This window comes from Carassius auratus, chromosome 44 (assembly GCF_003368295.1).
Source record: "Carassius auratus strain Wakin chromosome 44, ASM336829v1, whole genome shotgun sequence".
NCBI classification, from domain to species: Eukaryota; Metazoa; Chordata; class Actinopteri; order Cypriniformes; family Cyprinidae; genus Carassius; species Carassius auratus.
Genome location: NC_039286.1, coordinates 8794086 through 8812368, shown reverse-complemented (window position 1 = coordinate 8812368; position 18283 = coordinate 8794086). Strand labels below are relative to the sequence as shown.

Below are 18283 nucleotides of genomic sequence, written 5' to 3'. Positions count from 1 at the left end.
TTTTCCTCAGCTTTCAAATGCATGTTCAACAAGTGTTGGCTTCATCCTTAAATAGGGGCCACCTGATTCACACCTGTTTCTTCACAAAATTGATGACCTCAGTGATTGAATGCCACACTGCTATTTTTTTTAACACACCCCTTTCAACTAATTCAACTAATTGCCCAATTGCACAGCCTTAAGAGCGTGCATATCATGAATGCTGGGTCTCATTTGTTTTCTGAGAATCTACTGAACCTACTGGTAACTTGTTTGCCACGTAGCAATAAAAAAATATACAAAAAATCTTGATTATTCTGGTTAGTCACATTGTTCTGCTATTATTTTGAACAATACTGTATATATATATATATATATATATATATATATATATATATATATATATATATATATATATATATATATATATATATATATATATATAATGATACCTTATGATGTTTTGTGTCCTTTTAAAAGCTTGACAATTTCGGTGTAAGTTCAGTTTAATGGAGAACCTTTTTGAAATGACTTTTTCATGGTCGTTAAATTAGCATTTTCAGCTAGTACACATTTGTGCTTATGTTAGATGTCGTATTTCAGTGATTTGTTGAATATGAGAAATTTGCATTGTATTTGTTCTTTTCTGTTTCATCAAATCCAAACATTCTTCAAACCAATACCACACACACCAGTAAACCACTGCCCAGCGAGTCCTTCATTCCCAAACAGATGCTCAGAGCTCATTACTGTATAACACATGCTGTTTGGCTCCATCGGACATATTTAGGTTAAAGGTTTATCTGTTCAGTCGGCTCTGTTCTATTGTTAGATGCTTCTCTTTAAAGCAGGAACTACAGGGGCTGTCAAAAACAAACAGTTTATTAGAGAGTAGTGTGTGTCTTGTGGGGATTATTTCAGACAAGAGTTTTCTGCTTTATGGAGGGGGGAAGGGCCAGACAAATCTCTGCAAAGCTGATGTTTCAGCCAATGGCCTTGCTTTAATCTCAGAGCAGACGGGTTGAGCTCAACATTATGTGTGACCTCCATCGCAACCCCTTCTTCACACAGCTGTCAGGAAAACAGTGGAGGATAGAGAGGTCTTACTGCATTAGATCTGCTGACAGACAGGGGTCTACTGTAGATGTGCCTTGGGAGTCTCTATAGTGTTTCTAGTTTTTTTTTTTTTTTTACTTTATTGAACTTGCAAGCTTTGCATTAGCACTACCCAGTTCTTCAAGACAACAAGAACTTTCTGCTGCCATCCTTTTTTGTTATAAAATTATTATGTTGAATAAGTAGTTACATTTTTATTCAGTTTTAATGTTTTTTTTTTTTTTTTTTTAATAAACTATACTTAAATGCTAATGTACAGTTAACACCAACAATTAACATCAATTATGACTAATAGCATTTTTTAATCGCCTCCATCAAATCTCCAACATTTTTTACAATAAAAATTAAATGTATTAAATTCGGTAAATAGGATAAAACATGTTTTCATGCTGTCTTTAGATTGGTGGTTGATGGTTGTTTTTCAATTAACCTTAAGATGGTTACATTTTAGATGAAGTATAATGGAAAGAATCCATGTAAAATCCCGTAATTTACTTTTTTTAATCACCTTTTTGTACACTAAAAAGTACTAACGCTAAAAAGTACACTAATTATTAATATTTATTTAATGTATATATTTCATGTGTTTTATATTTAGTAATATATACTTACATAGGATTTTTTTATTGTTATTTTAAAAAGCTTTATTAAGCTAAAATGCATTGTATTCATTAAAAGGGATTAGCCCAAACTTTTGAATAGTGGCGTGCACATAACATGCCAGTGTTATTGAATCTCAAACACTGGACTAGCACCAAACTCGTGGCAGCGAGTCATAAAGGTCAGTGACCTGAAAAGTCATTGAATTCCCTGTAGACTTCAAGTCAAATCAATCACAGTCAGCAGGTGAAGTCTTTATTTTATTAGAAATAAAAATTCTCTCTTCAAGAAACAGCTTGTATTTGTGCATGTATGTATGGGAATAATGTCAGTTACAGAAGTCTTATATATATATTTATATATATATATATATATTAAACATCCTAAAATAGGTGTAAGATCCACATTTAGAAAAGTGTGTAATTTTATTGCACAACTTGAGGTACCAAATATATTGTTTTAAAATAAAATGATTGTCTGCTATTGGTCAAACAGATAGCCCCACCCCAAATTCACACCATTGGTTGGTTGAATATGTATGAGCCAATCAGACTGCTCAGACAGATTACTAATTTGTTTGTTACCACTGATGGCTCAGAAATCATACACTTCACCTTTAAAAAGTATGAAATTGCACAGAAAGCACCGTTTTTTTTTTCCTGTAAACGTATTGCATTACATTACATTAATACTTTAATTATACATTAAATTGATAATTAGTGGCAGTATAGACATGTATAATGTTACAAAAGCTGTTCTTTTGTAGGACTGTAATCATCAGATGATCCTTAAAATAATATATATATATATATATATATATATATATATATATATATATATATATATATATATATATATATATATATATATATATATATATATATATAACAGTAAATATTAAGAACCACTGCTGTTTTCAACATTGATAATAATAAGAAATGTTTCTGTGAGAAGCAAATCGGCATATTTACATGATTTCTGAAGGATCATGTGAAACTGGAGTATGCAGCTTTGATCACAGGAATAAATTACATTTTAAAATATATTCAAATAGAAAATATTTATTTTGATAGTAATAATATTTTTTTTACAATATTACTGCTCTTACTGCTTTTTTGATCAAAGAATACTTATATCGTGCATAAATCTACTAAAAAGTTAATATTGTCAGCTTTCAGGACTACACTAGCTGTTAGCATAATGAGACAGGTACCAAAACTCTCAGTTTTGGTGTTTATGCCGCAAGAAACAAAATGAATGCCACACGAAGCTGACTATACACTGTATCCAAAAAGAACATGGAAAAATGCCTGGAATGTGACAATTAAACTGATTCTAAGTGGCTCTTGGTGTTTATACGTGATCCTGTCACCATGTGCCCTTCCTGATCTGGCTGTTAACAGACACGTAACAGACACGTTACAGAGCCTTCATTAGACGTACAGAAGAATACAGTCTTACCCTCTCTGGAAGAGATCCACATTGTGAAATTTGTGCAGCTCCAGCGAGAACTCTACAGTGCCCTGTACGTCCGACATCATCTATTCCATCACCTAGAGAGACAGAGGAATGTTCATTTGCTGCTGAACACATCAAGGCTTGCATTGTCTTATCTAACTCAGAATGCTTTTCTCTTTCAGGACTCTCTGTGTTGCGGTTCCATTGTCAGCCGAGCCGTTTGGCAATTGTGAGGGAGTGTGTTTACCGTGGTAACATCAATGAACACAATCCAGTGACTCAAGAGCCGGATGAACACGTGTGACTCGGAGACGCTATCTCTCATTACTCAGGCTGTGACTCATCCCAGACAATATTTGTTCTGAGATCCCGATGTGCTGCTCTGTGGCAAACTAATGTACGACGCGCGGCTCCAAGACGGATGACAGCAGTGGCATTTCTGGATGTGATCCCAAATCATACTTATGACACCATCCGTCTAAGAGACACCGCAGCTGAGGCTGAACCTGTGTGTGTGTGTGGCAGTAATCAAATCTAATGGCTTCTTCTCACACAACAGGTTGTGATGTGAGTCCAGTGTCTGTGACGTGAGAGGAATGGCTGGAATTTAGGAGATTTTCCAGAATCAGTGTGTTTTAGAGTGCAATACTCAGAATTGATTATTAGCATTCACATTTTAACTGTTTTTTTGCCTCTTTCTTTGATTGTTTGTCCTTCATTGTCTTTATTACTCATTCTCTTTCAAATTGTCTTTATTGTAGTAAAGCACAGACAGGCCTTCATCCAATACCAATGTCCGGTTATGTCATATATATATATATATATATATATATGGCTTCAATATATGTATTACTGTATGCATTATGTCAGCATTTATTATACTTCCTTTTTTTCTTTTAAAACAAATTCAGCTTAATTGAAAAAATAGGAAAACAATATTTCTTCTTTAATAAAGAAATGAGTACAGCAATGATAATCATCTTTAAAAATGCAGAGAAAGGCAATTTCCGACTCATTATTTTAATGAGAAATGAGGGGTAAAATGTGCTTGATTATTCTGAAAATAATGTTGCAGTGCAAAAACTCCCAGGAGTTTATATAATAGAAACATTGGCTTTATTTTTTCGCCTTATTTGTACCTATCTGATTTTCCTGATTTTGGGAAAAAGATCTTATCAGAATAATTGCCATGTTTCAAGAACTGAACTGTCATCTATATTTTCAATTGTTACAATTTCTTAAAGAAAGAAAAAATGTAGATTAGAGCTTACTAAAAAAATATTTATTAAAAACTTCAGACAAAAGTTTATAGACATAAAGTTAGCTGTCATATCAGTAATCATATATTGTATGCATTGATTGGAAACAATTCTAGCACTTATATTTGATATTAAGCATATGTTCATTTTGGGTTGACTTATCTATCATTTTCTTTTCCAGCAGTTTGATGAAGAGACCTAACCCTAACCCATAAGCGAGGGGCAACGAAGCAGATATTCCTGGATCTGATGTGTAGATTCATAACTAAATCATACAGTTAATAATAACAATAAAAAAAAGAAAAATCAACATGATGTTTTGGTGTCTACCAAAACACCTTCCTAAGTAACTCTGGCAAATATATCCACAAAAGTCATATGATCAACAGACCTGTAGAGGTCAAATGACTACTTGTTTAAACATGTAATATGTTTGCCAAAGTAGATGGATATCAAATGGACAAAGTAGATGAGCAACGGCCAAGCAGACATGCAACAACCCTTATTATCCAAGTGTATTATCCAACATTATTGTCCAGCTCAGGAGAACTCAACAAGGGCAAAGTTCTCAGTGAATCTTACAGTAGATGTAGAGGGGTTGTGTGAATACCTTTAGCCTTAACTATTTGAAACCATTTTATATTGGATACTGTTTCACTTACCTTTTAAAGCTGAAGTGATTTATTTTGAGCCACTAGCATCACAACTGGTAAAAAAATAATGACCAGAATAAAATAAAACTGCTATCCTGAAAACTCTTGCCGTTTACCATTGGTTGAACAAACAGTAGGTTGCCCCAAACTCACACCATTGGCTGAGGCAGATGTCAGCTAGATGTTTAAACAAGCAGAGAAAGACTGTTTCAAACACTGTTTACTTCTTGTAGTTCTTCTGGGGCCTGTACCATGAAGCTGGATTAGCTGGCTAGCCAGGTAAGTTTCAGTTTAGTTTGCACCAATCCTGGGTTTTGGGTACCATGTAAGTGGCTTGGCTTTTAGCTGCATTCATTGCCATAGTAACTTACACTCCACGGCTAACCTGCTCCAGGGCAGGTTATGTTCTGGGTTAGAGATCTCAAACTGAAGCTGGACCAATCAGATGTGAGAAAATACCGATCATATGATATATATAAGCTGTAGTATCAAAAGATTGCACTATTTAAAAAAAAAAAAAATCTGACCTTACATGTTCTAGTCTCTACCACTATATATTTTCAAATGTATGAACGTTAACAAGTTTCACTTGTGACTTCACTGATAGAGCAATATTATTATATAGCAAAACCTTTAACCTTTAGTTTCGAATCTCGCTGGGTCTCTCACGAGAAGTAATTCAAACTTGCTTTTTGTTGCAAGGCTCGTGATTGGCTGTTCGCCAGTGATGTCACACATTCATGTGCACGCGCTCCACAAACTCAGGATCAAAGCCTGAGTTGACAAAGAAAGTTGATGAACAGCATCATGGTACCAACAAAGCCGGACTGGAAAGGTTTGGTTTTGTCAACTCAAAACTAATCCTGTAACTCTGAATTTGTTCGGCTACCATCATGGTACAGGCCCCCTGTACTGTAGTAAGGTAAACAAATAAATAATAATAATAATAAATACATCAGATAAATGTACCTAACACTCTTTTTTTTTTTTTTTTACAGTATTTATGGAAGAATTCCAAGAGCTCAATCATAACACAAATCCCTGTTTTGCCTCCTCTCATGTAGCAGATGATTAAAATGTTTCAAAACCGCATGAGCCGTAGTAAGGAAAACTACAGGAGCTCCACCGTCAGATGGGAAAAGGAAATAATAAAAAGGCGGGAACTGAACGAGTGTGGCGTAGAATTAGATGGCTATTATCATTGGTGAAGTGCTCGGTATACTTGCTAAAGGTTAACAGCTCTGGAGCCGCAGTCACCTTCCTCTGGCAGCTGATGCTAAGAAATGAAAAATATGTTTCCTTTGAAATGCTGCCCTTGCGTTAACTGACACAATGTTCCATCGTGTTGGCTTCACTGCCCTATTCAAAATCCAGAGAGCCCGTCCGAGACGGGCCAGAGAGCACTGACCTCTGCAGCTGTTGGAGCAGAAGCAGAGGACATTGTGGGTACCGATGCATAATTTGAAACACGCAGTACTCATGCAGAAGATAATTGTATCTAAGAATAGAATAGAATAAAGTTGCTTTAGGTCAGGGATCCTCAAATCTGGCCCACGAGATCCACTTTCCTGCGGAGTTTAGCTCTGATCCTAATCAAACACACCTGAGCATGTTAATTAATATCTTCAGGATGGTAAGAAAATCACGGTGAGTCTGATCAGGGTTGGGGATAAACTCTGCAGTGCATTGGCCCTCCATGGTAAGATTTGAGGAAACCTGCTTTAGGTAAATTCATATGAATACATATAGAATATAGTAGAACAACATGAAGCAGCTTTAAGTAAATGCATCTAGTAAATAAATAAATATAAAATTAAACAAAACAATAGAACGATATGAAGTTACAATATGTATACGCAAATAAATATTGAATAAAATGAAATATTAAAAAAATGTATTTGGATAAATGCATCAGCTAACTTAAATATAGAATAGAAAAGGCAAATGCATTTAGTAAATAAATGAATATAGAACAAAATACAACATAACAGAATTATATAAAGTTGCTTTGTGTAAAATGATCTGTTGGATAGATATAGAATATAGTAAAATACATGAAATTTCTTTAGATAAATGCATGTAGTAAATAAATGAATATAGAATATAATAGAATAATATAAAGTTAATTTGAGTAAATGTATCTGCTAAATTAATAAATATCATATTTGTTTAGGTAAATACATCTAGTCAATAAATATAGAATGAAACAAAACATTCAATAATGTATAGTTGCTATACGTAAATGCATATACTAAATAAACATAGAATGAAATATAATATGAAAAAATAGCTTTAGGTAAATGCGTTTCCTAAATGATTAAATATAAATAAAACATAACAATGGAATTCTAAAAATATATTTTATGTAAATGCATTTGCTAAATTGTCCCCTTAGTTTCCGGTAAAATCAAACGTCTAAAAGGGAATACACAAATTAAATTGCATTATGTTTTGAGTAAATAAATATAGAATAAAATATAAAAATAATAGAATATTATAAAGTTGCTCTGTGTAAATTAATCTGCTAAATAAATAAATATATAATACTATGTTATTTGTGTAAATGCTTCTGTATGTAAAAATACATACTTTATGGAATATAACAGAATAATCTAAAGTTGCATTATGGGAAAAGCACCTCCTAATGAATAAATATAGTTAAAGCAGAAGATAATAGAATAAAATTAAGTTGCTTTGGGTAAATGTATTTGATAAATTAATAAACAGATTAGAACGAATATATAAGCCAAATAAATGTAATCTATAGTTTGTGAAAGAAACTAAGAACCTGACTAATCGGTTCGATTGACTGATGCTACAAGATCCATATATGTAAGATTTACTCATGTCATTATATTTAGATAACGGAATGGTATAACATAATGAAACTACTGTATATTGGTTTAACTGAGTTCACTACTTCCTTTACCGGAAATAATCAGACGCCGCAGAAGGAAGTCTGTGAAATGAATCTCTGTGTGTTTGGACTGTGAAATGTTCAGCTGAATGCAGTGGGACTGAATTACTGGACACCTTTAATATTCTCAGAGATTTGACACTTCCAGCAATATTTAATATTTTTGTGTAAGTGTGTGTTTGTTTGCAGTCATAAATCTATTGCTGACTGAAGACACTAGCTTGACTAGTGTGCTGAATCAATTCTGCAGGCCATGGGCTTGCTGTGAGTGATCTATGATTTCATTCTGGCAAGAGTGAAGAGCCTTATGGGCCTGTCAGGTTGTGTCCGTCTGTCTGTGTGCGTGTTTGGGTGTGTGTGTGTGTGTGTGTGCATGTCTATTTGAGCCTGTGTGTTTGTAATTGAACATAGCAAATATTAATGGCACTTTACTTGAACAAAATTGGGACACTCTTAATAAAATGAAGCTACTTATATTTATAATTATATAAATACTTTTTTTTTTCTATAGTAGGTTTATTTTAACGTATACCCAAAGTTTATTTTGGATGTGAATGTGATTAATCAATATATATATATATATATATATATATATATATATATATATATATATATATATATATATATATATATATATATATATATATATATATATATATATATATATATATATATATATATATATATATATATATATATATATATGTACATATACATATACATATACATATACATACATATACATATACATATATATATATATATATATATATATATATATATATATATATATATATATATATATATATATATTCACACACATACTACACACATTGTTTATTTAATAATTACAAATAATAATTAAATATAAATAGAACGTGAATGAATAATAAAAATAAATAAATGAACTGATTGTCAAAAATGAAATATGTCAAAATTTGAGGCATGGCTTAAATTGATTAATACACAGAGAGAGAGAGAGAGAGAAAGAGAGAACGCCATTTGGTGAGTCACAATATTTCTTGCATTCAGTTTAGATGCTCCTTGGTGTTTTCCTGTTCACTCAGAGCTCATTGTAATATTTCAGAGATTTATATATTTTATAAATCCATTCAAATGTATTTTAATACAGCACAACCTTTGTGTACTTTAAAAATGAATCAATTGACAATGCCAAAAAATTTCAACCATTGCAGGAATATAACTGATATGGAATAAACCCAAACATAATAAATTTACCTTAGCCTCCACGTGGCCATGGCAAGAAAGACAAATATGCAACAACTTGTTCAGTGATTCTGCCTAGAAAAGCTAAAAAAAACTGCTGACTTTGCTCAGGAAACCTCCAACAACATTTTAGACGGCACACATCAGCTGACACAATACAGTCTGGTTTATAAAGGAACAGCAATGAATAATGCTGTTAAACTGGAACATTCAGTGCTGTAGTTTGTCAACATTCAGTACATTCATGCATGCTATTTCCTTTCCAAAATAGTAGACTACATAATAGTGTAGAATAATAGCGTACTCTTTTTCCCAAGGAAGCTGGCTGTGACCCTTACGAAAGGAAAATATATTTACCAATATATTTCTTAAAATATATTGTCATATATTGTAATATATTATTTTCCCTTTTTATTTTCTAATATTTTATATGTTTGAATACATTTAATAATATATTGATGATACATATATTATATAATATATTGCAAAATATACAAATGATTGCCGCTTTCAATATATTGCAAAATATTGGAAAAAAAATGTATATAAGAATATATGCCTAATCTATTACATATTAATTTCCAATATACTGCAATATATTTTTGGGGACGTTAAACATGTTAAACATGCCAAGAAGCATTCAGGCCCCTGTGGGACTAGCAACTTTGCACTTGAATGTCACTATCTATACGGTCCAACTACATTATTCGCAGCGCTCATTAACAGTCCCGATTATTCCAGATTTCACATCGCCTGTAAATGCCAGGCTGAGTCAAATGCCATGAGCTGAATTCTTAAGTGTCCTCTACACGAGATGAGTAATTTGGAAAAATAGATCCAAAGCCCGGCTTGCCAAGACGGCGCTGTGAATGTCAAATTTATTGACCTTCACAGATAAACGCCATTCCAGTTCTTCAGCTCGGATTATGCATTTAGAAGAATGTAGATCTGTTGATCTTGTGAAATAGTCCCATGCTGAATAACTCCTGAGTAAAATTCCAGTGGTTTTAGTGAGCTCCTGTAAGCTGGAGTTTCTTGAGTCTTCAGCAGGCTGTTTTTGTCAGTTCAGCCCTGCTAGAAACACCTCATTACATGAAATCTCTCAGAGAGGTAGAAGAGATGTTTACAATCAAATACATGAAGGAAGACCACAAATTCTCCTCACTGTAATACAAAACTGCATCATGCATATCCTTGTCATGACTCATATGCCTAAACAGTTCCTTCAGGTTTTGATTGAACTCTGTCTGACCCATCACAGTAGCCCTCTAACAGAGCAGAAAGTGAATTAGTGCACATGCACCTAAATCAAATCATTCCGAACCGTGGTGTCCAGCACACGGCGTACTGCTCAAGTCAACATTAATGTCACATGCTTCAAATGTGTTGTTGTCTTTTAGAAATACAGTGCTGTGTGTTTCTGATGGAGCCAGATGGCTGGCATGTTGCATTGGCAAAATATGCATCCAATATGCTCCAAACAGGGATTTATGCCGGATAATGGAATATTTCCCTGCCTGTCCATCTAAGAGCGGCTTAAAGACCAAACCTACCAGACAGTCATTAGGAAACACCAGTTAAAAGCATGTCCACAGTCTATTTGAGCCAAACACTGATGAACAATAACAAAGAAAGAGCGTAAACATCCGTCACCTTACCTGCCTGTGCGACGACGCTGCTGCACGACCTAAAGGCGTGATCCGCGCACCCGCTTTGATCCTATGTCATTAAGTTGAGAGGGAGAGAGTGTGTGTAGAGAGCCGGAGCAGGTCTCAGTGTTTACACGGGCATTAGCGGCTCACGGCTGCTGCTGCTGCTGCTTCTGGTACTGATGCTGATGCTGTTGTTGCCATGGTGATCATTCAGCTCCTGCGTGCTGCGGTAGCGCGTTTGGGTTCTCCCACCTCCAGTGATGATGTCCAATCTGCCTAAGTGCTGCAGCGCCACTTGCTTGGTCTCTCTCTCTCTCTCTCTCTCTCTCTCTCTCTCTCTCTCTCTCTTTCTCTTTCTGAGGCTGGGGCTGGATGCATGATAATAAGTGATGGATGTGTGCTCTGTGTTTTCAGATGCACTATGCGTACAGACTTACGTCAGTGTCAATTAATGTGAGATAAGTCAGCTTTACTCTTGTTTAACACACTAAATGTGTCTCTGCATTTACAGTTTAAGATTAGGACTGATATTTAATTAAGCTGCTTTAAATTATCGGGGGCCATCAACCAATCAATACATAAATTGCACCTAAAATAATAGATTTATAATTTGAGGTTGGATCACCTGCCTGTGACTGTTAAACCTCTGCTATTCATAATCAGATTGCATATTTAAGTTAACCAGCATTCATTGCATTCATATTGCTGGTTGTTTAAACAAACAGTGTGTGTGCTATGCGCTAAAAGCATGCGGGTCTGTTTCGGCTAGTGAACGTGGATGTCACCTTTCCCCGCTGTGTGTACCGATCAAATATTGATGCTGTAACGGTGCAGACAGTACTGTATAGACATACTTTGGAGTGTTTTTCAAAGTCTCACAATAACTCTGCATTTCTGAGTAGTAGCAGACTGTGCAGGTGTGCAGATTGGCTTATGTAAACTCTGTAACATCTGGTCTTGAACAGGTATCTTCCTAATTGTATCTGCACACAGGAAACCATAAATGCTAAGGTTAGTGTTATTGCAGAAACATAGCCAAATACCATGACCCCTCAAACTTTACATGTGCTGTCTTGCCCTTTTAGTCATATTTAGAATATGCTGTAAATGATATGTATATTTTCTGTATACATAGAATATTGGCTGAAATGCAAAGTACACAGCTGGAAAAATGCACTGCAGCAATTTGTCCTACCAGTGTGAACCTTGAATTAACCGTAAGTAATATTCAATGCAATTTTAACATATTTTTGGGGGGTAATTGTATGGAAATGTCTGCTTCAAACAGGTCTCCTTCAGTCGTCTGTCATCGGATAAAGGATCTTTTTTTTTTACCCCACACTGAACAGTAGTTTAAAGACATATTGTTACTGTGTAATGCATACCTTTTACATGTTAATATGCATACACAGTAGGCCAATATTCTATTTCAATCCTATCCTCAGGCGCTGTCTTTCTGGACTGATTGACCACACATGCTCTCGGTCACCACCACACATGTAAGAGCAGCATTGTTTCTTCTGTGTCTCCCTATAGGTACAGGAGAGGAAAGCCTGACACAGTCATTTTGCAGTGTTCACACATTCTTTACGTTTCTTGCCTGGTGTCTAAAATCTTTAATTAAAGACCAGCTATCCAGATGTTTCATGACAGTCTGAACGTGTGTTTTATGAGGACATGATGCATGCTTCAGCATTTCTTTGTTTTAAGCTGGTGCTATAACTTTTTTAAAGGGCTTTTTCGCAGTCTTTTATACTTTTATGACAGATAAAATGGGTTTTGAAAGAGTGAATGAAGGTGGTGTTGAATTAAATATCCTGTAAGATGAAATGTAGATTCTATCTTGGCCCTGCGGCGATGCCCTGAAGTCCTCTCATACGGTATGAATCACATTTGATGTAACAGAAGCCATTGTGGCTGACATGCCTGTGAGCAAGTCACTTTCATAAACCGGCTTTGATGTCATTAATATTTACTTCCCCAGAATCCTCCTCTGATGGGGGCGAAGCTGCGAGGCAAGACCTTAATAGTGAGGGAGCTCATGCAAGTCTACACAGAACGATTTCACAGTCGTTTTACAGTGACTTTACAATCTCCTTTTCTTTTAAAAGCATTTCTTAAGTCTCTGCTGTGTCTCGTCTATTATTAAATATTATTTTTCTTTATAATCCAATAAGGACAGTAAAGCAAAAACCAGTCTGACTAATCTAATATAAACATACAAATGCTTTATTGGTTGCAGAATGCAGTATTTCCCATCTGTTAGATGTACCTCAACATCCCTCACAGTTAGTCACCATTTGCTGAGGAATATTGGCACCACTGCAGCATTTCTTATCCCTCAACTTTTTGGGTCTTATATATATATATATATATATATATTTTTTTTTTTTTTTGTTTTTTTTTTTTTGCTTTTTGCTTTTTGCTTTTATTGCTAAAACGCCCATATTTTGGACATACATTTAGGGTTGTTATTCATTATGTCCCATCTGAAAGATTTCTCTCAAAATCCAAACCAGAAACCTGTGCCCACTGAAATCTTCTGAAAGCACCATGGAATTTCAGCAATTAGTACTGCTTGTGCTCTTTTATTATTTATTTTAGATTCAAATTTATTTGTATAGCATTTCCACAATACACGGGTGTGGGGGGGGGGGGGGGGGCAAGACAACTTTATGTGTTATACATCATATTGTGCAACTGGACTTATGTGTTTTGTGAGTTGTAATAAAAAACAGTGAAAAGCCATAGACTTAGATCTAAATCCTAGAATTAGGGTCTTGTTTGGCCTAGTAGAAGGGTTGCAAAGAGGTGGATAATTTCCAGAAACATTCCAGATTTTCTTTTTTGAGATTTTGGAATGTGTCCAGAAATTTCCGGAAAATGTCCACACCTTTGCCATCCTACCTAGAAGACAGTAAAAAGATCATTGTAGTGAGTTTTGCCTGGACAAACAATGCTCACATTTGCTTATTTGAATGTATTAAGAACTAAATAAATGCAGCTGTTTATGCCTTTAGCTACCCAACTTTAATTAAATTTTCCCCTTATAATCAAAAAAAAAAAAAAAAAAAAAAACTACATGTTCACTGGAAAACCTTGGTTTTAAAGCATTGTTAAAGGGGGGGGGGGGGGTACAATAGTGTTTTGTGTATTCAGAGTTGTTCACAGTGTTAAAGATGGAGATATGTAAGAGATGGATTATCATACAGAGCCAAAGTTAAAAAAGTGATAATTTAGAAGAATGACTGAGAATCTCTGTGCCGAAAATCTTACTTCCGGGTTGGTACAAGTTCCAGCTGTTTTTTTTTTTTTAGATCGTGGATTTAATGACGTAGACGATAGTGGAAGTCCTTATATGAGCATTTAACTCGGAAAAGTGCGCCCGCGCACACGTCGACCAGAGGAGAGCAAGACGGCACCCATCAACGCGCTTCATCGGGAAATCGTCGGTAGTGCTGCATAGGATTTGTTCAAGAATGTCTCCTAATAAGTGTGTTTTTGGATATGAGGGAAAGTTTACCGTGTTCAGCTTCCCAAAGAACCCAGCGTTACATGAACAGTGGATGCAGTCTGTTTTTCCGGGGCAACGGAGTGTATCAAGTGCGTTTGTGTGTTCTGGTCAGTTGAGTTGAGGCCCAAGTCGACGCTGCATCTGCACATCTTTTGCTATTAAAACATGGAGCCGTCCCTGTGATAAAAGACCACATTCATGTAAGTACAACTGCATCAGATTTCAGTCTTTTGTTGGAAATCAGCACATAAGTGAATATAGGTTAAAAATGGAAACAACAAGAGTCATCAGTATTATAGCTCCACCCACGGCACACCTCCAGGAGCTCGGCTTTTCCCGGAGGGAATCGGAAAGCTGCATTTTTCTTTTATAAATATGATCAAACTAAATACTTTTTGGATATATGAAGGATGCAGTACTACTCTATAGGTACTCAAGATTAACATGACATTAGGTGAAACTGTGCATGTTATGTACCCTTTAAAGAACACTACCTTCCCAGATTTTGCATCAACTACTCTACCTGTGTATGCAACCTCAGTGCAATAAGCCCAGATTTATTCACACAGTTCGATCTATTTCTGAATAATGGTTGTCAACCAGGTGGGATGTTGAATACATTTTATTAACCAGCGTCACATACACACAATCTAACTGCGTTTATGACAGGCTCTCTCTGCAGTAGGGCTCCCCATTAGCAGAATTACCGCAGCTCAACATATGTTATTAGCTCCTGTGCAGAAATGAAAAAAGGTGCTCGTAACGCCCAAGGCTCAATGTCTCCCCTCTCCATCAGTAATAAAAAAAGCCTTGCCACCACCCCTCAGAGCTCTTCCAGCCAATCAGACGCCAGGAACCAAGCCAGGTTGCCCTTGCAAAAAACCCTTAATGTGTCCTAAAAGTTTGGCATCTCATGCACAGGTCTTCAGTCAGAGAGGCCCTGGAGAGGACTGGAGGGGGACGACACATCTCTAGGCCAAAGGACAAAACTTCTGCATCCATCTAGACTCTTACATCCCTGTTGAGGGACAGAAAAAAATGGCTCCTCACCTAAGCATGAGCAGGTAAGATCTCAAACACCGGTGACTCTTATAAAAACATGGAAAAGATCTTAAAACACCTTGGGGTGACTATTTCCTTCTGATGAGTTGCTCTTTAAAACGAGCCGTGAGGAACGTAATTTGGCATAGAATTTAAAACAACTGCACCTTTTAGTGCATTAGGTGTGTGATACACTTATTCAGGACCTAAATTGAGTCTTAACTGCATTTTGTGTTATTCTATTGGTTTTTTTTTTCTTTGAGTTTTCAAGGCAGGTTCTTCTCTGTTTGTGCCATAAAGATAAAATGCTTCCGCCCTCACAATCTTTTCATTTAAGATTTTCTTTTCATCTAAGCGCCTTTGTAATTATAGTTTAGATGAAAGTTGAGGAGGAACTTCCCTCAACATCTGGATGAAAGACAGCAGTTGGTTTGCTCAGGAAAACAGCAGTTGCCCAGCAGGGAAAACACACATCCCTAAACAAATCTGATTATATTCTCCATATTTCACTGTGTTTGTTTGCATTATGGAAAAGTTAAATACATGAGGCAACATGTTAGCTCCTCAGTTAATCAGTTTCTGAACGTTTTTTGTCGTGAATATATTTTTACAGTCATGCATATATATATAGTATGTATATACTATATATGCATGTGTATATATATATATATATATATATATATATATATATATATATATATATATATATATATATATATATATATATATATATATATATATATGCATGTAAAATATATATATATATATATTTTATATAACTACTTTTTTTTGCCAGTGAAAAGCATTATAATTTATTTTTTCGTTAAGTAAATTCCATGGTCAAAGGGTTTAGGAACACTGCACAAAACATTAATAAATGGTATACCACAAACATTATCCACAAACCATATTCATATAGCCCTTCCAAATAAGTACCATGGTACTACCATGTTTTTTGGACAAGTACCATAATATTGCCATCTGATCTGTTACTGCATTGCACAGTTTTGTAAGGGAATTTACTCAACGTTTTTCTTTGTAATTATTTTTACCAGCTTATAAGCATAAACGTATAAGGAAGGAAGAAAGTGTAATAGATTTCACAGATAAATTTAGTAGCTTATTATGAGCAGAAATGTTGATGCTCATGTTGAGTGAGTCAGACGCTGTATAAATCGCTCCGAGTTGCTGGTATTTTTACACTGTTGCTGATTGCTGATCTCTTATACTATGATCTGTCAGCAGCTTGTGATTTCCAGAGCGTTCCCTCATACGTTTGTGCCGGATGATGGCTGAGTGGGAGAAGATATTCCTCCCCACATGGATTACGAGTGTGTCAGCAGGATCAAATCCAAGATTTAGATACTGTAGCCCTGCTTCCTAATCTGAGCTTCACCCACTGCTGTATGAGACAGAGGAACCTGCAGTAGCAGATGGTCTCAGACGACAATACCATATAGTACATAGTGGATATTAGTATTAAACGATTACCATATTATCTAGTTAAATGATACTCCCATGGCTCATGTTCACAGTGTTTATTTATTTACTTGTTTTACGATAATGCATCTTTACACTATAGTCATTGAAAAGAACAATTTGAAGTGTTTGCAGAACTAACCATGATCAGAAAGTAACATCTTGATGTCTAGAAATAGTATTTTATCCAAGTTTTGTGTGCATATACAAATTATCATAGCTAATAGGTGTCTCTAGGTGGTTTCAGTTTTAATCATTTTAATTTCAGTAACAATCAGTTTTGAGAGCCATAACTATCATATAAGGGAGGGAAGGTTGGGGATACTTTAAGACACTGTGAGTGATCAGGAAAGCTGCCAGGGAATCTGGCTCACACACCAAAGCCAGCACAGCTCAGGGGCCACTGTGCCATATGTGTGACACACACACACACACACACACACACTCTCTACTTTCACATTATAGTGGAGTGTTTCCCTTCATATGCACATGCTGTCATTTATTTCTCTTAATGACCGTGAACATCACAGATCTGAAGTTGAACTATCTGTATTGTGCTCTCATCCTTCTGTTTCATTGCTCTGTCACCCTCACACACGCTTCTCCCTCAACAGCTGCAAATGAAAAATACAAGCTGTTATTTTTGTATAATAGAACAATTGCTTGCAAAGCAAAACCATTTGTCAAGGGATTGAGATTACGCTGAGAGAGAGGATCATTTTGACAGTCCTAACAGGGTGCATGTGAGTTGCATTGTACATGTATTTATAAGAGCACTATATCCCATTCAAAAGTTTGGGTTACGTAAGATTTTATATTCTTTGTTTAAAGAAATTAATATTTTTATTCAGATTTCAAATGCTGTTATTTTTATCCTTTTAAGAATCCTGGGGGAGCAAAACTTTTTTCAAAATTAATAATAAAAGATTAAGCATATTAGAATGATTTCTGAAGGATCATGTGACACTGAAGACTGGAGAAATGACGCTGGAAATTCAGCTTTTACAACACAGGAATAAATGACATTTTATAACATATTTAAGTAGAAAACAGCTATTTTAAATTGTAATATTATTTCACAATGTTATTGTTTATTACCCTAAATGTTTGAACGTCTGTGTGAGAAATAGACTGAAATGTTAGTTATTATTGACTCAAAGTTGTCATTCAGATCTTGACATGCGCCTAATCACATCCATGAGAAGTTCTGATGTCTCAGCCGCTATTCTGAGGCAGATATTTGTAAGGAATTAATGTCAGGAAACTCAAACACAATGACTGATGCGTAGGCTGATTGGTTTGTGCTGTATTCTCAGGGCATCTGCTTCAGAAATCTGTCCGGTAGCAGAATATTTTATGAATAATATTTAGCAAAAGGTCAATTAAAC

At 35.2% G+C, this 18283-nt stretch overlaps 1 protein-coding gene across 1 annotated transcript in view; it reads right to left on the bottom strand.

Moving 5' to 3' along the window:
* The window catches only part of LOC113062390 (protein FAM135B-like), a 45505-nt gene extending 34349 nt beyond the window's left edge, over nucleotides 1–11156 (bottom strand). Inside the window, exons 1-2 of the mRNA XM_026232217.1 lie at nucleotides 10868–11156; nucleotides 3157–3248 (exon numbers count right to left, since the gene is read on the bottom strand). Coding sequence (XP_026088002.1) covers nucleotides 3157–3236 — 80 coding nt within the window. The 5' untranslated portion in view covers nucleotides 3237–3248; nucleotides 10868–11156. The remainder of the gene's footprint in view (nucleotides 1–3156; nucleotides 3249–10867) is intronic.
* Between the last annotated feature and the right edge of the window lie 7127 nt (nucleotides 11157–18283).